The sequence below is a fragment of the Idiotropiscis lumnitzeri genome, chromosome 6, assembly GCF_059441095.1.
Source record: "Idiotropiscis lumnitzeri isolate Australia: NSW breed Sydney's pygmy pipehorse chromosome 6, RoL_Ilum_1.0, whole genome shotgun sequence".
NCBI lineage: Eukaryota > Metazoa > Chordata > Actinopteri > Syngnathiformes > Syngnathidae > Idiotropiscis > Idiotropiscis lumnitzeri.
In genome coordinates this window covers 5207072-5220654 of record NC_142396.1, presented here as the reverse complement: position 1 = coordinate 5220654, position 13583 = coordinate 5207072, and the positions used below count along the sequence as shown (strand labels likewise).

At 44.5% G+C, this 13583-nt stretch overlaps 1 protein-coding gene across 7 annotated transcripts in view; it reads right to left on the bottom strand.

The window, feature by feature from the left end:
- Positions 1-12000, bottom strand: part of pclob (piccolo presynaptic cytomatrix protein b) — a 51781-nt gene extending 39781 nt beyond the window's left edge. For all 7 annotated transcript variants that reach the window (XM_088298991.1, XM_088298995.1, XM_088298993.1 and 4 more), the window contains exons 1-9: positions 11864-12000; positions 8883-9966; positions 7297-7965; positions 5085-5819; positions 4254-5009; positions 3056-3988; positions 2158-2988; positions 1215-1982; positions 10-1131 (exon numbers count right to left, since the gene is read on the bottom strand). In XM_088298991.1, the coding sequence (XP_088155117.1) occupies positions 10-1131; positions 1215-1982; positions 2158-2988; positions 3056-3988; positions 4254-5009; positions 5085-5819; positions 7297-7965; positions 8883-9731 (6663 nt within the window). In that variant the 5' untranslated portion in view covers positions 9732-9966; positions 11864-12000. The remainder of the gene's footprint in view (positions 1-9; positions 1132-1214; positions 1983-2157; positions 2989-3055; positions 3989-4253; positions 5010-5084; positions 5820-7296; positions 7966-8882; positions 9967-11863) is intronic.
- Positions 12001-13583: the final 1583 nt, after the last annotated feature.

Below are 13583 nucleotides of genomic sequence, written 5' to 3'. Positions count from 1 at the left end.
ATAACTTACTTCTGCTTTATTAGGCATAGGACTAAATCCACATTTGTTGCAGACTGTGAGCTTACATCCAGTGCACGTGTTGTAATTGGGCAAATCCTTAGAGTCCATATTAAGTTCAACTTTACAAAGAGGACAATTAAGTTGTGCCGCTTTGGGAGCAGATTGCTCGTTCTCTACTTTTGAAGTTTCTTGTGGACCTTGGTCTGCTTTCTTTGTTCCTGATGGCGGAGCCTTGGCTTGAGGTTGAGGTTGCTCAGTTGACTTTACCTCCTTCATGGATGTTTTGAGTGGCAGGACAGCAGTGCTCAGCTTGTCTGGTAGAATCGCAGAAGCTGAGCTTTGTACAGGGGCAGACATTTTCCGAGAACTTGGTGGTGTCGTGCGCGGTTCCTCGCGAACGGCAGAGGTTATTAAAGATGATGCTGAACTGAAGAGCGTTGAACCAAATCCCATCATCTTCCCGGTCACTGCTTCGGCTGTTTTTGAGACGCCATCCTGAGAGCTTTTGGCATCAATTCTTTTTTCATGAGTTGTTTGTACTGTTGAAAGAGCCGATTTGGTAAATACGTTTTCAGTGATGTTAGTCCTCTTGTTTGGGACTTTTGGGAGCTCTTTATTATCTACAATAGTGACTGTTTGATCCATCAATTTTGATCCCGTTCCCTGCGCTTGCTTATCTGATGTCTCAGTTGTTGCAAGGAAGCTCGATATAGGAAGATCTTCTTTCTTCAGAGAAGATTCAACATCTGTCCTGACAGGAGGAGCTTCATCAGTCAGTGGTTTATCAGCAAGTGGAACTGCAGTTGCTTTCTCTTCAACTGAGGATGCTATGGAGATTTGGACCTCCTTTGTAGGTGGCAACTCAGTTTTGAGCTCTTTCTTTGGAACTAAGACAATACCTGAGCTCTCTTCTTTCTTTTGTAATGTGACTGGTGCTGGTTTTTCCTTTAGGCTTTTGTCCGGCGCTTCTGTTTTCTGCATTGAAATTGTATCTTTAACTGGATTAGCGGTTGTAGCAGCTGGTGTCTCTTTCTTGGGTGATGGCTGTGGTTTCATCAATGGAGGCTGCGCTGCTTCTGCTGCTGAAAGAGCTCGTTGCATTTGGCATGTCAGACATAGCCACTCCTTTTTCTACAACACAAAGAAGAAAGTAATGGATATGAAGTGTGTTTTTACTTACTTTTCAAACAAAAATACTTCCGGTTTTTACTCACCTCTGATACATTTGGCATAGGGTTAAATCCACACTGCTTACAGACTGTAATCTTACAATTGGTGCAAGTGTCATAATTTGGTGGATCTTGGGACCCAATGTTGAGTCCAACCTTACAAAGTGGACAGGTGGACTGGGCATCATTTTTAGATTTATCTACTTTGGTTTGTTCAGTTGAAATTATTTTTGTCGGCTGAGTTTTGTCCAGATTTGTCTTTTGTTCCTTATTTTGGACAGCAGGGGGTTGACTCTGTTTCATGGGGGACATCTTGGGTGAAACCGGTGGAGTTGAGTTGATCAAAGTGGACGCGCTGTTAAAAATAGAAGATCCAAAGCCAAACATTTTTCCGGTCACTGACTCTGCGGGCTTGGAAGCGTCTGGTTGGGTTTTACTGCTGCCAAAACCAAAAAATCCTCCTGACTCTGCGGCATTGCTCTCTTTACGTTCAGCTTGCCTGCTCGGGCCTGGTGATGTTCTGACATCTGCTACGTTTTGAGGGTTCTGTGGAGTCTTTTTAACAGGGTCTGGAATGTTTTCTTTTGGACCATCTGGCTTGTTAGTCACAGAAGAAGCTGCAGCAGGCTTTGCTGTCCCAGCTGTTGGTTGTTTTTTAGGTGAGATTGGTGTCACTGCCACTTTCATTTCGGGTTCAGCTTTACTTCTGACTTCTTTTGCGGGTATGTGAGAGTTGTTTGTCACAGCTGCTGGGGGCTGAGTCGCACCAAGAGCACGCTGCATTTGGCAGGTGAGACACAGCCACTGTTGAACCTAAAAAAGTAAGGTTATTCCAATGATGTATGTCAATACAATTTCAAAACTACAAAATAGAGCATATGAATTTAAGGCATACATAAGTTTGATCAAAGAAAGGATTATAAGACTCTTTAGAAAAGTAATCACATTTGTATCATTTAAACATATATATTAATGTATATTGTTTTACCTTTGTTTCATTTGGCATGGGGTTAAATCCGCACTGGTTACAAACAGTGTTTCTGCATTCAGTGCAGGTATTGGAGTTGGCTTGGTGAAGTTCATCTTTACAGAGCGGACATGAAGAACTTGGTTTGACAGTGTACTTGGTTGCTTCTGCAGCTTTTAGAGGTTTTGGTGTGTCATTATCTCCTCTAGTCGGACCTGATGGAGCTGTTTTTCCCGGCTCTGTTGACTCTGATGACTTCTTCTGTGGCTCCAGATTCTGATTATTATCAGATTTCAACCCTTTTGCCGGTGACTTTTTGGGAGAAGCCGGCGGTGTGGTCTTGGGCGGATCCTGAACAGCCGACGCTATTAATGTAGATGCCGAGCTGAAGATTGATGAGCCAAAACCAAACATCTTTCCTGACACTGACTCAGTTGGCTTATCAGCATCTGACTTGGATTTTGCAGCACCCAAACCAAAAAACCCTCCTATCTCTTGCTGCTTTTCTGCGGTGGTAGTACTCTGCTTACCCCCAATTTGACTTGTCTGATCTGGTGGTTTCTCTGGATCGGGCTTCTCATTTTTCTGTTGCGTTTTAGCACCAGGTGCTGGGCTAACCAACTTCACTGGTGTCGTGAAAGCTTCAGGTTTGTTTGACTTATCTAAATTTGTGGACCTTTGCTGTGGTGTGTCAGCAGCATTCTGATTAGTCTTTATTTGGGATGCAATCGGTTTGGAGGTATCTGTTAACTTGATCACAGAAGGAACTTGTTCTTGTTTGTGAGAAGCTGGTTGCTCAGATGCCTCCTCTGCTCTTTTCATCTGACAGGTAAGACACAGCCATTCCTTTTTCTGAAATAAAGCAAAAATGGATCAAATAAGCTCAAATACATACATAATTTCCCAAGTATAGAGTTACCTTTCCAATGGGCAGTGGGTTAAATCCACATTTGTCACAGACAGTGGTCTTACACTCGGAGCAGTCACTGTAATTTGGAGGTTCCTTAGAGCCAATGTTTAATTTGACATTACATAGTGGACAGTTTTCCTGGTGTGCATTCGGCTGGGTGTGGGACACTACGGCTGCCTTGGTTGGCTGTGATGAATTTTTATCCTGCTTGTTCTGATTGGATTCTTCATTTTTCTTGACCTCCTGAGATACACTTCCAGGTCCTTTTGGTGGCGCTTTTTTGGGAGAAGCAGTTGGTGTAATTTTGGGAGAAACCTTTGGTGCATCTGCCGCCTTTGTAGAGACCTGCACTGGGGCGGACATTTTGCGAGAGCTTGGCGGTGTCGTGCGTGACTCTTCTTGAACAGCTGAGGATATCAAAGTTGATGCTGAGCTGAAAATCGAAGTGCCAAAACCAAACATCTTCCCAGTAATTGAGTCAGTTGTTTTGGAAGCATCTGAAGTGGTTTTAGGGCCTCTCGAGCTAGACAGGTTGGGTGACTCTTTCTGGACATCTGAAGTGACTTTGCTCTGTTTCGGTCCTGAATGAGTGGTCTGGTCTGGTGGTTTCTGAGCGCCAGACTTCATTTGAGGTTCTTGCTCGGAAACTGGGGTACCCTGTTTGTTCTGATCTGGTTCTTTAGCAGGTGCAGTCGGGATCTTCTGTGGAGTACTTGGCGCAGGACCCTCCTTCTTTTTATCGTGTGCTGCAGTCTGCATTTTTGGAAGCACATCGGATTTTAGTACGTCCTTCTTGGTTGTTTCAACTTCATTTGAAACGGTTGTCTTCTGAGGTACGGGCGATAGAGGCGTTTTATTCACCACATTGGGGGGCTGTATTGGAGGTTCAGTTACATTCAGAGCTCTTTGCATCTGACAGTTCAAACATAGCCATTCTTTCGCCTAAAAAGGAAAACACCAAGAATAAGTGGCAAATATTTAAATGAATTGCATATTGTTGTCAAACAATGACAAGCATCAATCATCCATACATGCATTTTTTTATAGCTCTAGTCCTCATTATGATCTCGGGTTATTGGAGCCTACATACAGACACACAACCATTGACGGATGCATTCACACATACGCACAATTTAGAGTTCACTGACGTAGAAACATGTTTATAATTTCTCCCCAATTATTATATTCAATTAATTAAAGTAATTACCTTTGACAGATTTGGCACTGGACTAAATCCGCACTGGTTACAAACAATGTTTTTGCATTCCGTGCATTTGCTGTAGTTGGGAGGATCCTTTGAGCCCAAATTCAGTTTTGCCTTACATAAGGGGCAAGCAGATTGTTCGTCTTTGGCTGCTGCCTGGGAGACGGCCGCCTCATTTGAATGATCCGATAGAGGTTTAGATGACTTGGACTCTTGTTTCTTCTCCGGTTCTTTATCCTGAGCAAGAGGTGATTTGTTCACCTTTGCGGCAGGCATCTTTGGGGAAAGTGGGGGTGTCGTTTTTGGCTCGTCCTGCCCTGCTGAGTTGATTAAAGTGGATGCTGAGCTGAAGATAGAGGAGCCAAAGCTAAACATTTTCCCGCCTATTGAATCAGTGGGCTTGACTGCATCAGACTGTAGCTTAGTATTTTGGGAATCTTCTTTCGTCTTTGAAGCAGCTGCTTGCGGAGGCTTTTGAGGTGCTTTCTTCTGATCTTCCAATAGAGTTTTTGGACCCATAACGGAAGTGAGAGCTATCTGATTTTCCAATTCCTTCGCAGATGTCTCCATCACTTTAGACTCAGCGGGTGTTGGGTCATCTTTTCTTTGAGCTTTATGCTGTGTTTCCTTCTTGGGGACAGTCACAGATGCAGGAGCTCTGTTCGGCGAAACCTGTGGTTTCATCATGGGCATTCCCGGAGGCTCTGATGCTCCGAGGGCACGTTGCATCTGACAGTTGAGGCATAACCACTCCGTCACCTATACAAGAGTACATTGTGTTTATTAAAAAAAAAAAAAAAATCACATGTGCACGAATAAATAAAATAGTCTTACCTCCTTCACATTTGGCACAGGGTTGAATCCACATTGGTTGCAGACGGTGTTTTTACATGCTGTACAGGTGTTGTAGTTGGGCGGATCTTTAGAACCAAAATTGAGTTGTGATTTACAGACAGGACAGGATGACTGAACAGGTTTGGAAACGGATACTTTCTTCGATGGGTCTGATAAAAGCTGGACTCCTTTTGGCGGCTGGCTTTGTTCTGTTTTCTTTTCTGGTTGTGGTTTCTTAACAGATGGGGACTCTTTAGGAGCAGGCATCATGGGAGAAGCGGGTTTTTGTGTTGGTTTTGGTTCCTCTTGCACAGCAGAGGACATTAAAGTGGATGCAGAGCTAATTATGGAGGAACCAAATCCAAACATCTTCCCTGTCACTGACTCGGCAGGCTTCATTGCATCAGCTTGCTTTTTAGGACTGCCGAAACCAAAGAAACCAGCAGACTCTTGCTGTGGCGCATCAGTGGCATTGCTCTGTTTTTGTAACTGCTCTGTTTTTTTCTGCACCTCTGCCTTCATGTTTTCCTGCTGTTGTTCCTGAGCAGGAGCTGAGCTGGCTTGTTTCTGACCATCTTGTGCTTTAACAGCTTCAGCCTTGGAGGACTGTGCAGGAGCCGTTTGCGGTACATGCTGTGCGGGTGTCCTTTTTGCCGGGGAAGTGGGAGGTTTGGGAGGTTCGATTCCTCTCGTCGCACGTTTCACTTGGCAATTCAAACAAAGCCACTCCTTGCCCTTAAACAACACAGCAGAAAAAGGTTAGTTTTTTCCAATAAGCCACATTTTCCAAGAAGCAGTTCAATTGAGTTAATTTGTTTTCATGTTCTAATTAGTGATGTGGGTGTTCTTTTGTATATCCCAGCTGTCTTTTGGCGAGAGGTGTGGTACAATGATCGTCTGTCACAAACAGTCATTCACACCAATGGGCAATTTCGAGTCTCCAACCAGAGTACCTAGAGAAAACCCACGCAAGGAAATAAGGAGCACAAGAAAAATGCATACAGAAGGGCCTCAAACCTCAAACTGCCCGACTGAAAGGCATCCATGCTAATCTCTAGTTCCGGTCAACAAGAAACATACCTTTGAGTCCTCCATCCATCTTATCAAAAGGCAACTTTGTTTTTGTCCCCTTCCTTTTTATTCCATAGTAACATAAAGACAATAAGAAGGTGGACTGGTCTCTAACAACCAATATTTTTGCTGCAGAGTACCAAAGGGTACCAAAGTATCCACAGGGACATGTCCCAACAAAGGAGTACTGAAAAGTTGAATATGTTGGGAAATTTTACGAAATGGAAACAGCAGAATGTACAGAACACAATATAAGAGCGAAAAAGACGTTATAGAAAAAAAAAAAATCCCCCCCAAAATTCCATTTCCGAATAAAACGCATTCTAATCCAAGAGTGTAATGGGTAAGGTGTCTCGTTTGCAAGACAGTAAACACATTTAATTTGATTTTGGGTGAAGCAATTTTGGTGAGAACGACAGTCAATTACTGGATATGCAATCTTTTTTTTCCCTTTTTTTCTGTAGAGCATTTTTATAGCTTGATCTGACTGCACATCATTGTTACCGGGCGAAGCAGCAGCCTTGCGGTGTCGTTGGCAAGCTTGTCCTTACGAACTGCTCGATGTGCATTGAATTACAGAGTCGAGTGTCAGGTCCTTTGTGCTTCAGACCGCCAGTAAGATGCCTCATCCATTTACTTCAGCGCGTGCTCGCTTGCCTCCGTAGTAAAAGCTTGCGAGGTGTGGATGTGTATTTTTAGCATGGAGCAAACATGTGCTGTCTGCTTTTAAGATGAGTTTACGAGACGTTTCAGATACTGAATTGGAATGAACTGGTAGTCATCGATGACTCGGCAGAATGATAATCATTTTGCGTTTGGAGCGCAATCCCTCCCCCCTTAAGCAATGTCGGATCAAAGAGACACACACTGCAGTCAGATCCAGTCAGACTTAACCAGCATCTGTAGAGATTGAGCCCACTCACTCGGGGGTGTGGGGGGAAACAAAGCAATTTGCTTTCCATCAGTGATGTGAAATCACGCTCGGCAAAATGTTGTTGTCAAGGGCAATTTTTTTCATTTCTGTACATCTGTGAAGCAAGGTGTGTGGAAATCAAGAGCGTAGCGGGCCTTGTGTGGTTCTCACGCCATACTTTGACCACCCCTCTCACTATTTAATATAATCCATATGTGTCAGTCTTACCTCTTTAACATTTGGCATGGGGTTAAATCCACACTGATTGCAGACAGTGCTCTTGCATTCAGTGCAGCTGCTGTAGTTGGGGGGGTCCTTGGAGCCCACGTTGAGCACCATCTTACAAAGCGGACAAGAGGATTGGCCTTTTTTGGGAACCTGCCCAGGTGATTGTGAAGGGTCAGATGGAGAACCTCCTCCAGGAGCAACCCGGGCCTGCTCCGGTTGTAGTTTCTTCTCCTGGACGGCGGCAGGTTTGGTCTGCATTTTAGGAGAAACCGGCGTTGTGGTTTTGGGCTCATCCTGAACCGTCGAGGTTATCAGTGTTGAAGCGGAGCTGAAAATGGAGGAACCAAATCCAAACATTTTTCCAGTCACTGTCTCCTCGGGCTTTGCTGTTTTAGAAGCCCCAAAGCCGAAAAGGCCTCCGGACTCCTGTTGATTGGCGGCTGCTGGACCGCTTTTCTGCGGTTGCGGTTTCTGGGTGTCTTTCCCGACATGCTTGGGACTTGCTTGGTTTTTGGGAGCTTCACTTTTGGCTGCTGATGTATTTTGCGTCCTGTTGGTTGAACCTGATGCAGCAGGTGATGGCATTTTGGATGGGGATGGCGTTGGCTTTTTCATCGGTGGTCCTTCAGCTCTCTTTATCTGGCAGGTGAGACAAAGCCACTCGGATGCCTGGAGACAGATATTAGTTAAAAAAAATGAGGCATCATTGTTAGCTTAGGTGGAAAATGTACATTGTAACAAACGGATGATCACATGAATTGCTCATTATTTTCAGAATCAACCAATCATTTCGAGACCTATAAATTGCCTAAATATTTTCCCATTTCGCTACTCTTCCATGAAAGTAAATTGATTTTCACCGGAGGACACTTTCAGAGAGAAAAAAAAAATCTATTGAGTTAGATTGTTATGCTGATTAAAACTAAAATTGGCATGCTGAATCCAAAATTGCTGTCATTTTTTTTGTTCAAGCACGTCAAGTTTTTTTTCTCCACAGGTTATCCTCCAGATTGGCAAAATTCCTCTGATTATCTGCAGTAAGACTCATTAAGTAGTACATTCAAAATAATATGTATCCATCCGGTATTCAGTACCTCCGGAGGGAGGGGGGGGTGGATTTTTTTACGATTGGACTCATCAACAGCTGTAAGGCAACGAGTTTCTGCAGTCACAATCGACAATGCGGTGTGTACAACTCTCAATCGGTCAGTACTATTAATATCTGAAAAGAGAAAGCTAGCATAGTTTGAAGAACGTGGATTTAGTGCTAGCATTTAACCTTTTAACTCTTGGCATACCGTTTTAAATTGCTGTTTTACTCTGCTGTCTGCAACCAGGTCAATGTGCTGCCCTGCTTGACAATTAACCCGTTCTGGGACATTGGTCGCCACAGAGGACGGGTATTAAAAAATATTCTCCCCTACATGAAAGAATCCCTCCAAAAATCATTAAAAAATTCTGTTGTAGGTTATCATAATTCCTGCATGAAATTGTTGAGAATCTTAATGCGATTCAATGTACCCTTGGAAATTGTCCACTTTTGCGAAGGAGTCCACTGTATTTGTATGAAATTCCAAAATACTTACATCAGCGTCAGGAGGGCTGAAGCCACACAGGTTGCACACTTGGGTTTTGCACTGAGTGCACATTTTATGGTTTGGCGCTTCCTTGGTGTGCGTATTGAGTTTGGTCGTGTTGCAAACAGGACAAATTGAAGACCCTCGCGTGAGGTCTGGCGGGGTGGGTCCTCTTGGGCCTTGCTGCTTGGCCGCCTGTTGTGGGACGGGTTTAGGGGTGCTCTTTTGTTGTGGGGGGGTTTGCTGTGGTCCGTGTTGTTGCAGAGACAGTTTAGGCGGTCCCGGCGGGTGTTGCTGGGATTGTTTCGGTGGCGCCGATTGTTGCAGGGATGGTTTAGGTGTTCCCTGTTGTTGCGGAGGGAATTTAGGTGGTCCTGATTGTTGTTGAGATGATTTCTGTGGCCCTGATTGTTGCTGGGGTTGTTTAGGAGACCCCTGTTGTTGCGGTTGCTGTACAACCTTGGCTGTTCCTCGCTGGGACTCTTGCATTTTGGTCCCCGCATGAGCCACATCTCCATGAGCCTGTGGTGGTCCTCCCGGCTTGGATGCACCTTGTTGCTGCAATCCTTTCGGTTGACCTTGCGGCTGTTTCAAGGGTCCTGCCTGTCCATTGCCGTGTAGCTGCGGTGGCCCCTGTTTTTCAGGGGGTTGGCTCCTTTGCACAGGAGCGCCCTGGTTGGGTTTTGGGGGTCCTCTCTGTGGTGGCTGGCCTTTCCCTGGGTCCACGCCTGATTGCTGCTCTCCACTTTTTTGTTTTTTATCACCATCTGCGTCATCGCCAAACAGCCCAAACTTGTTGACAGCAGAGGACACGGCACTGAGTGGGTTGTTCCCACTGAGAAATTTGGAGGAAAACATATCGGGATCGTCCTGGTCGTCGTCTTCCTCTTCCGTGTAGGAACTGGAGTCTACTGAAGCGTCTGCGTCAGAGCAGGAGTCACTGTCTGTTCCCTCTCCTGGCGCTCCGGCCGAAGCCTGGGGGGGAGCTGGAGTGGGCGCTGACGAGAGAGCATCGACGGCTCCGCTGCTGCTGCTGCTGCTGCTGCTGCTGCTGCCTGGACTCTCCTCTGGCTCGGCATCTACATGAGACTTCCTGGAGAGGGAGGGGGAGGAGATGGAGGAACAAGGGAGGTCAGGGTTGACAGGGAACAAGATAAGATGGAGGGGATAATGGACAGGAAGCAAATTAACATCACTTCATTCTTTGGAATCATGTGTTTGCTGCATGTTGAACAACTCAGCACATGAATGTTATAGAAAATGAACACAGCAAGAGAGTCAAACTCAAGGCTCATGGGCTAAATCTGGCCCTTGTCATCAAAAATTGTGGCCTGCTTCTGGCTAGTAGTTCACCTACCCTTCAATTTTTGGGAGTAGAGTTGTTGATGGGATTGAATGTGGGTTAAGAATGTTACTGCACAAGGTTTGATGCTGGTAACCCTGTTTTAAATTTTGTTTTTTGTTTTTTTTTGGGGGGGGGGGGGTTCTCATTCGTTCATGTAGGTCTGTTCCAGTTGAGTCATTCTCAAATGGCTTACACTAGTTGTGTAAAATAAATTAAAATATCTTATTAACAAATGGCAAGAAATGGAAGGAGCTACAAATTCAGTGAAGTCACAAAAATTCTGAGTAACCATGCTGCATAGCGATTTTTATTCAGAGGAAGGCGGTTATGACAAGAGGTGGCGACGACTAATCTGAACAACTCATCAATAAAGAGCTCGACCAAACTATTATCATGGCTTCAGTTAGCGAAGACAATTGTGGATCAGGAGATTTGTGGTGCTAACAGGGGCTACTTTGGTAGCATCGGTGACAACATCGCAAATAGCAGCAAATGGCAAAAAAACAGAGAAGAAAGCTGACTCAGAGTTCGTAGTTCATCTTTCTTTGCGATCTGAAAATATTCAATTATATTTCACTTTTAAGTACAATAATTTGCTTTAAAAACAGATTGTTTTGAACATTTATTGAAGTGCACTTTTAATTGATTTTTTATAGGCAAGACATTTAAATAGGAACCTTATTTCTGTCCATTTAAAATCACTCATGACACTGACCAATGAAGAATTATTTAATGGTGAGCGCTGTGACCACATTTACCACAATCTGACTTGAGTCATTTAACAGTCACTGCAACAAACAGCAAGTGCACTAAAACCACTTGCACTACGATGCCCCCCCCCCCCATCATCCTCGAGTAGATCCCACCCTTGTCACACGCCGATTATTACTCAGTGTCCACTCATGATGTTACATAACACGTGATTAATTCTGCACACACACACGCGCGCACACGCACACACTCCAGTAATGTCTGATTTTGAACATTTGCATACCACTCCGATCCATTGGAGATCTAGCCTGGCACTATTGCTTGTGCGTGGAGCGGACCAGAACCGCTAGGATGAGCACCGCATGCCCATCCCGAGCCTGATAGATCCAAAGCAACGCGCGACAACGTGTACATGGGTACCACCGTGCATTCGAAATCGAGTTGCACGTTTCTCAACGGAACATCTAGCATCCTCTCAATGTATTCATGACCAGAACATCAAATTGCATTGCAGCACCGGTCCGGTCCACCTCCCTTCCGCCCCCCCAACACATGACAGGTTGCAGCCAATCCACAACGTAATAAAAATCCCATCACAGAAGAACCCGACGACATGTTAAACGCTTGTGGTAGATAGTGAAGCGTGACGGATGGAGAACGGAGTCATCCTCCACATTTCTGTGCGCATGCCCTTGACCGAAAGCTCTACTTCACACCGATTTTGTTTGAGATTGCGTGAAATCAGCCGTATTCAAACGAGCGGAGGAGGAGGAGAAGCACCGTCATGCTGTGTGGTGTTTTTTTAAAAAGAAGAAAAAAAAAAAAAAAAAGACCCGCGCATCTCCTCCTCGTCCCGTAGTATCCTTCACCCTGCGCGGCCACAATGTCAAATGGCAAGTCGCTCCTCGTTCTGCGGACATAATCAGGTGAATACCTTCAGTGGGATCGCATCCGTGCGGTCATCCTGCTCCCCGACGCTCTCGCCGTGTGCGTGGCTGTAGAGAGGCGGAGGGCACAGGGGCAGCGGCGGAAGGAGGGAGCAATGATCAGCAACATCCTCCAGAAGACGAGAGAGATGAGAGAGGGGAGGGGGGGGGTGAAAAATGCCTCCGGCTGCAGTGCGCATGCGTCACATCTGACAGGTGATCACAATGCACGGCCAGGGAAATTAAAGGGGACGCTCGGGTTTTTTGCGTCCACGTGACTCACGTGACGAACGCAAAGCCTGTTGAAATGCAGCTGTCGCAATGTGATTATTTGCATGCGTAGCACACGTGATCGCCACGTCAACAAATGTTGTGATCGGTGTCATCTGGATAACGGGATTTTGACACATTAGTAGATCTTGAAGCCTGCAGAACATTTTTGGACGTAGGCCTACGCATTCATGGGTGGCTGAATTAAATCTAAAAAAAAAATAAAAAAATCCAACCGTTTTTTTGAACGTTTATACCCCACATAATTGAAAAAAAAAAATCCTTTAAAAATATTAAACATCGTCATTTATGAGTTTAATTGTTTTTCATACGTAATAATAATATTAATATTTACATGCTTGATTCCCTCTGACCCGCTTAGTTTTTGTTACCTCCAGTTGCGGCTCGGAGGTAAGAGCGGGTCGTCCAGTTGTTTGTGAATATAATGCACAACAGTACAGAAAATAAAAGCATTTTTCCTCGCTTCTCTTGCTCGCTCGTTCCCTTTCTCACTCTCTCACTATATTGGCCCATGATGTCTCCGTTGTGTCATCCATCAAAATGTCCAATGTTGTGTGGAGTAAATCCAACACATGTCATGAATAATCACACAAATGTCAAATGTAGATTGATTTATCATAACATTAAGTGAGCAAATTTTTGCTTGCTCAGCATTTCCCCACCCCAAATAGGACATTCTGCTTTCCATCAACAGGCACAAATTCAGCCTTCTTTCCAGGCATTTTCTCTTGGGGTGCATTTTAGTAGCCTTTTTTTAATTTTAATTTTTTTATTTTAATGAGGACACAAGTTCCAGACTGTAAATATCCAGCGGCGCAAAGCACCTCTGTAAGGTCACTGCACTCCCTTTAGTAGCCTTTGCACTGGCTGTTTTCGATGTGATGTGCACAGACAACCTGCTCAATGTCGTCCCAATGTTGCTGGAAAAAAAAAATCAGTGTAGAAGCACAAAAAAGGTGAGACTATAGTGAATTAAATTCAGTCAATTCCGAGGGAGAGAAAGGCCATAAAAAAGGGGACAAGTCGAGGCAATTGACTCTCAAACAGAATATCTATATTTGCGATATAGCAGAATATGTGTCACAGTCTATAATTGCAATCAGGGAAAAAGACGACGCAATTAATGTAATGAACGACGAACACCATTTAAAAAAAAAATAGGCATTCACGTTTCATGCAATCTTAGCGGTGAGTCAGCAACGCTCACGGCACGTTTTTTAGTTGTTTCAATAAATGATTTGGCCCTCAATAGCCATTTCTCGTCTTTTTTGTTATTTTACACGTTGATGGGTCATAAAAGCAAATAAGTGTCAAAGTTACTGTAAGCTTGTTTTTTCCATTTTTTTGGTCAGACACTCGACGTTTGGTGAAACCAACCTGTGTTCTACTGCTGATTACTAAAAACTAAAAAAAGAAAACAGACACAACGCTTTTTTT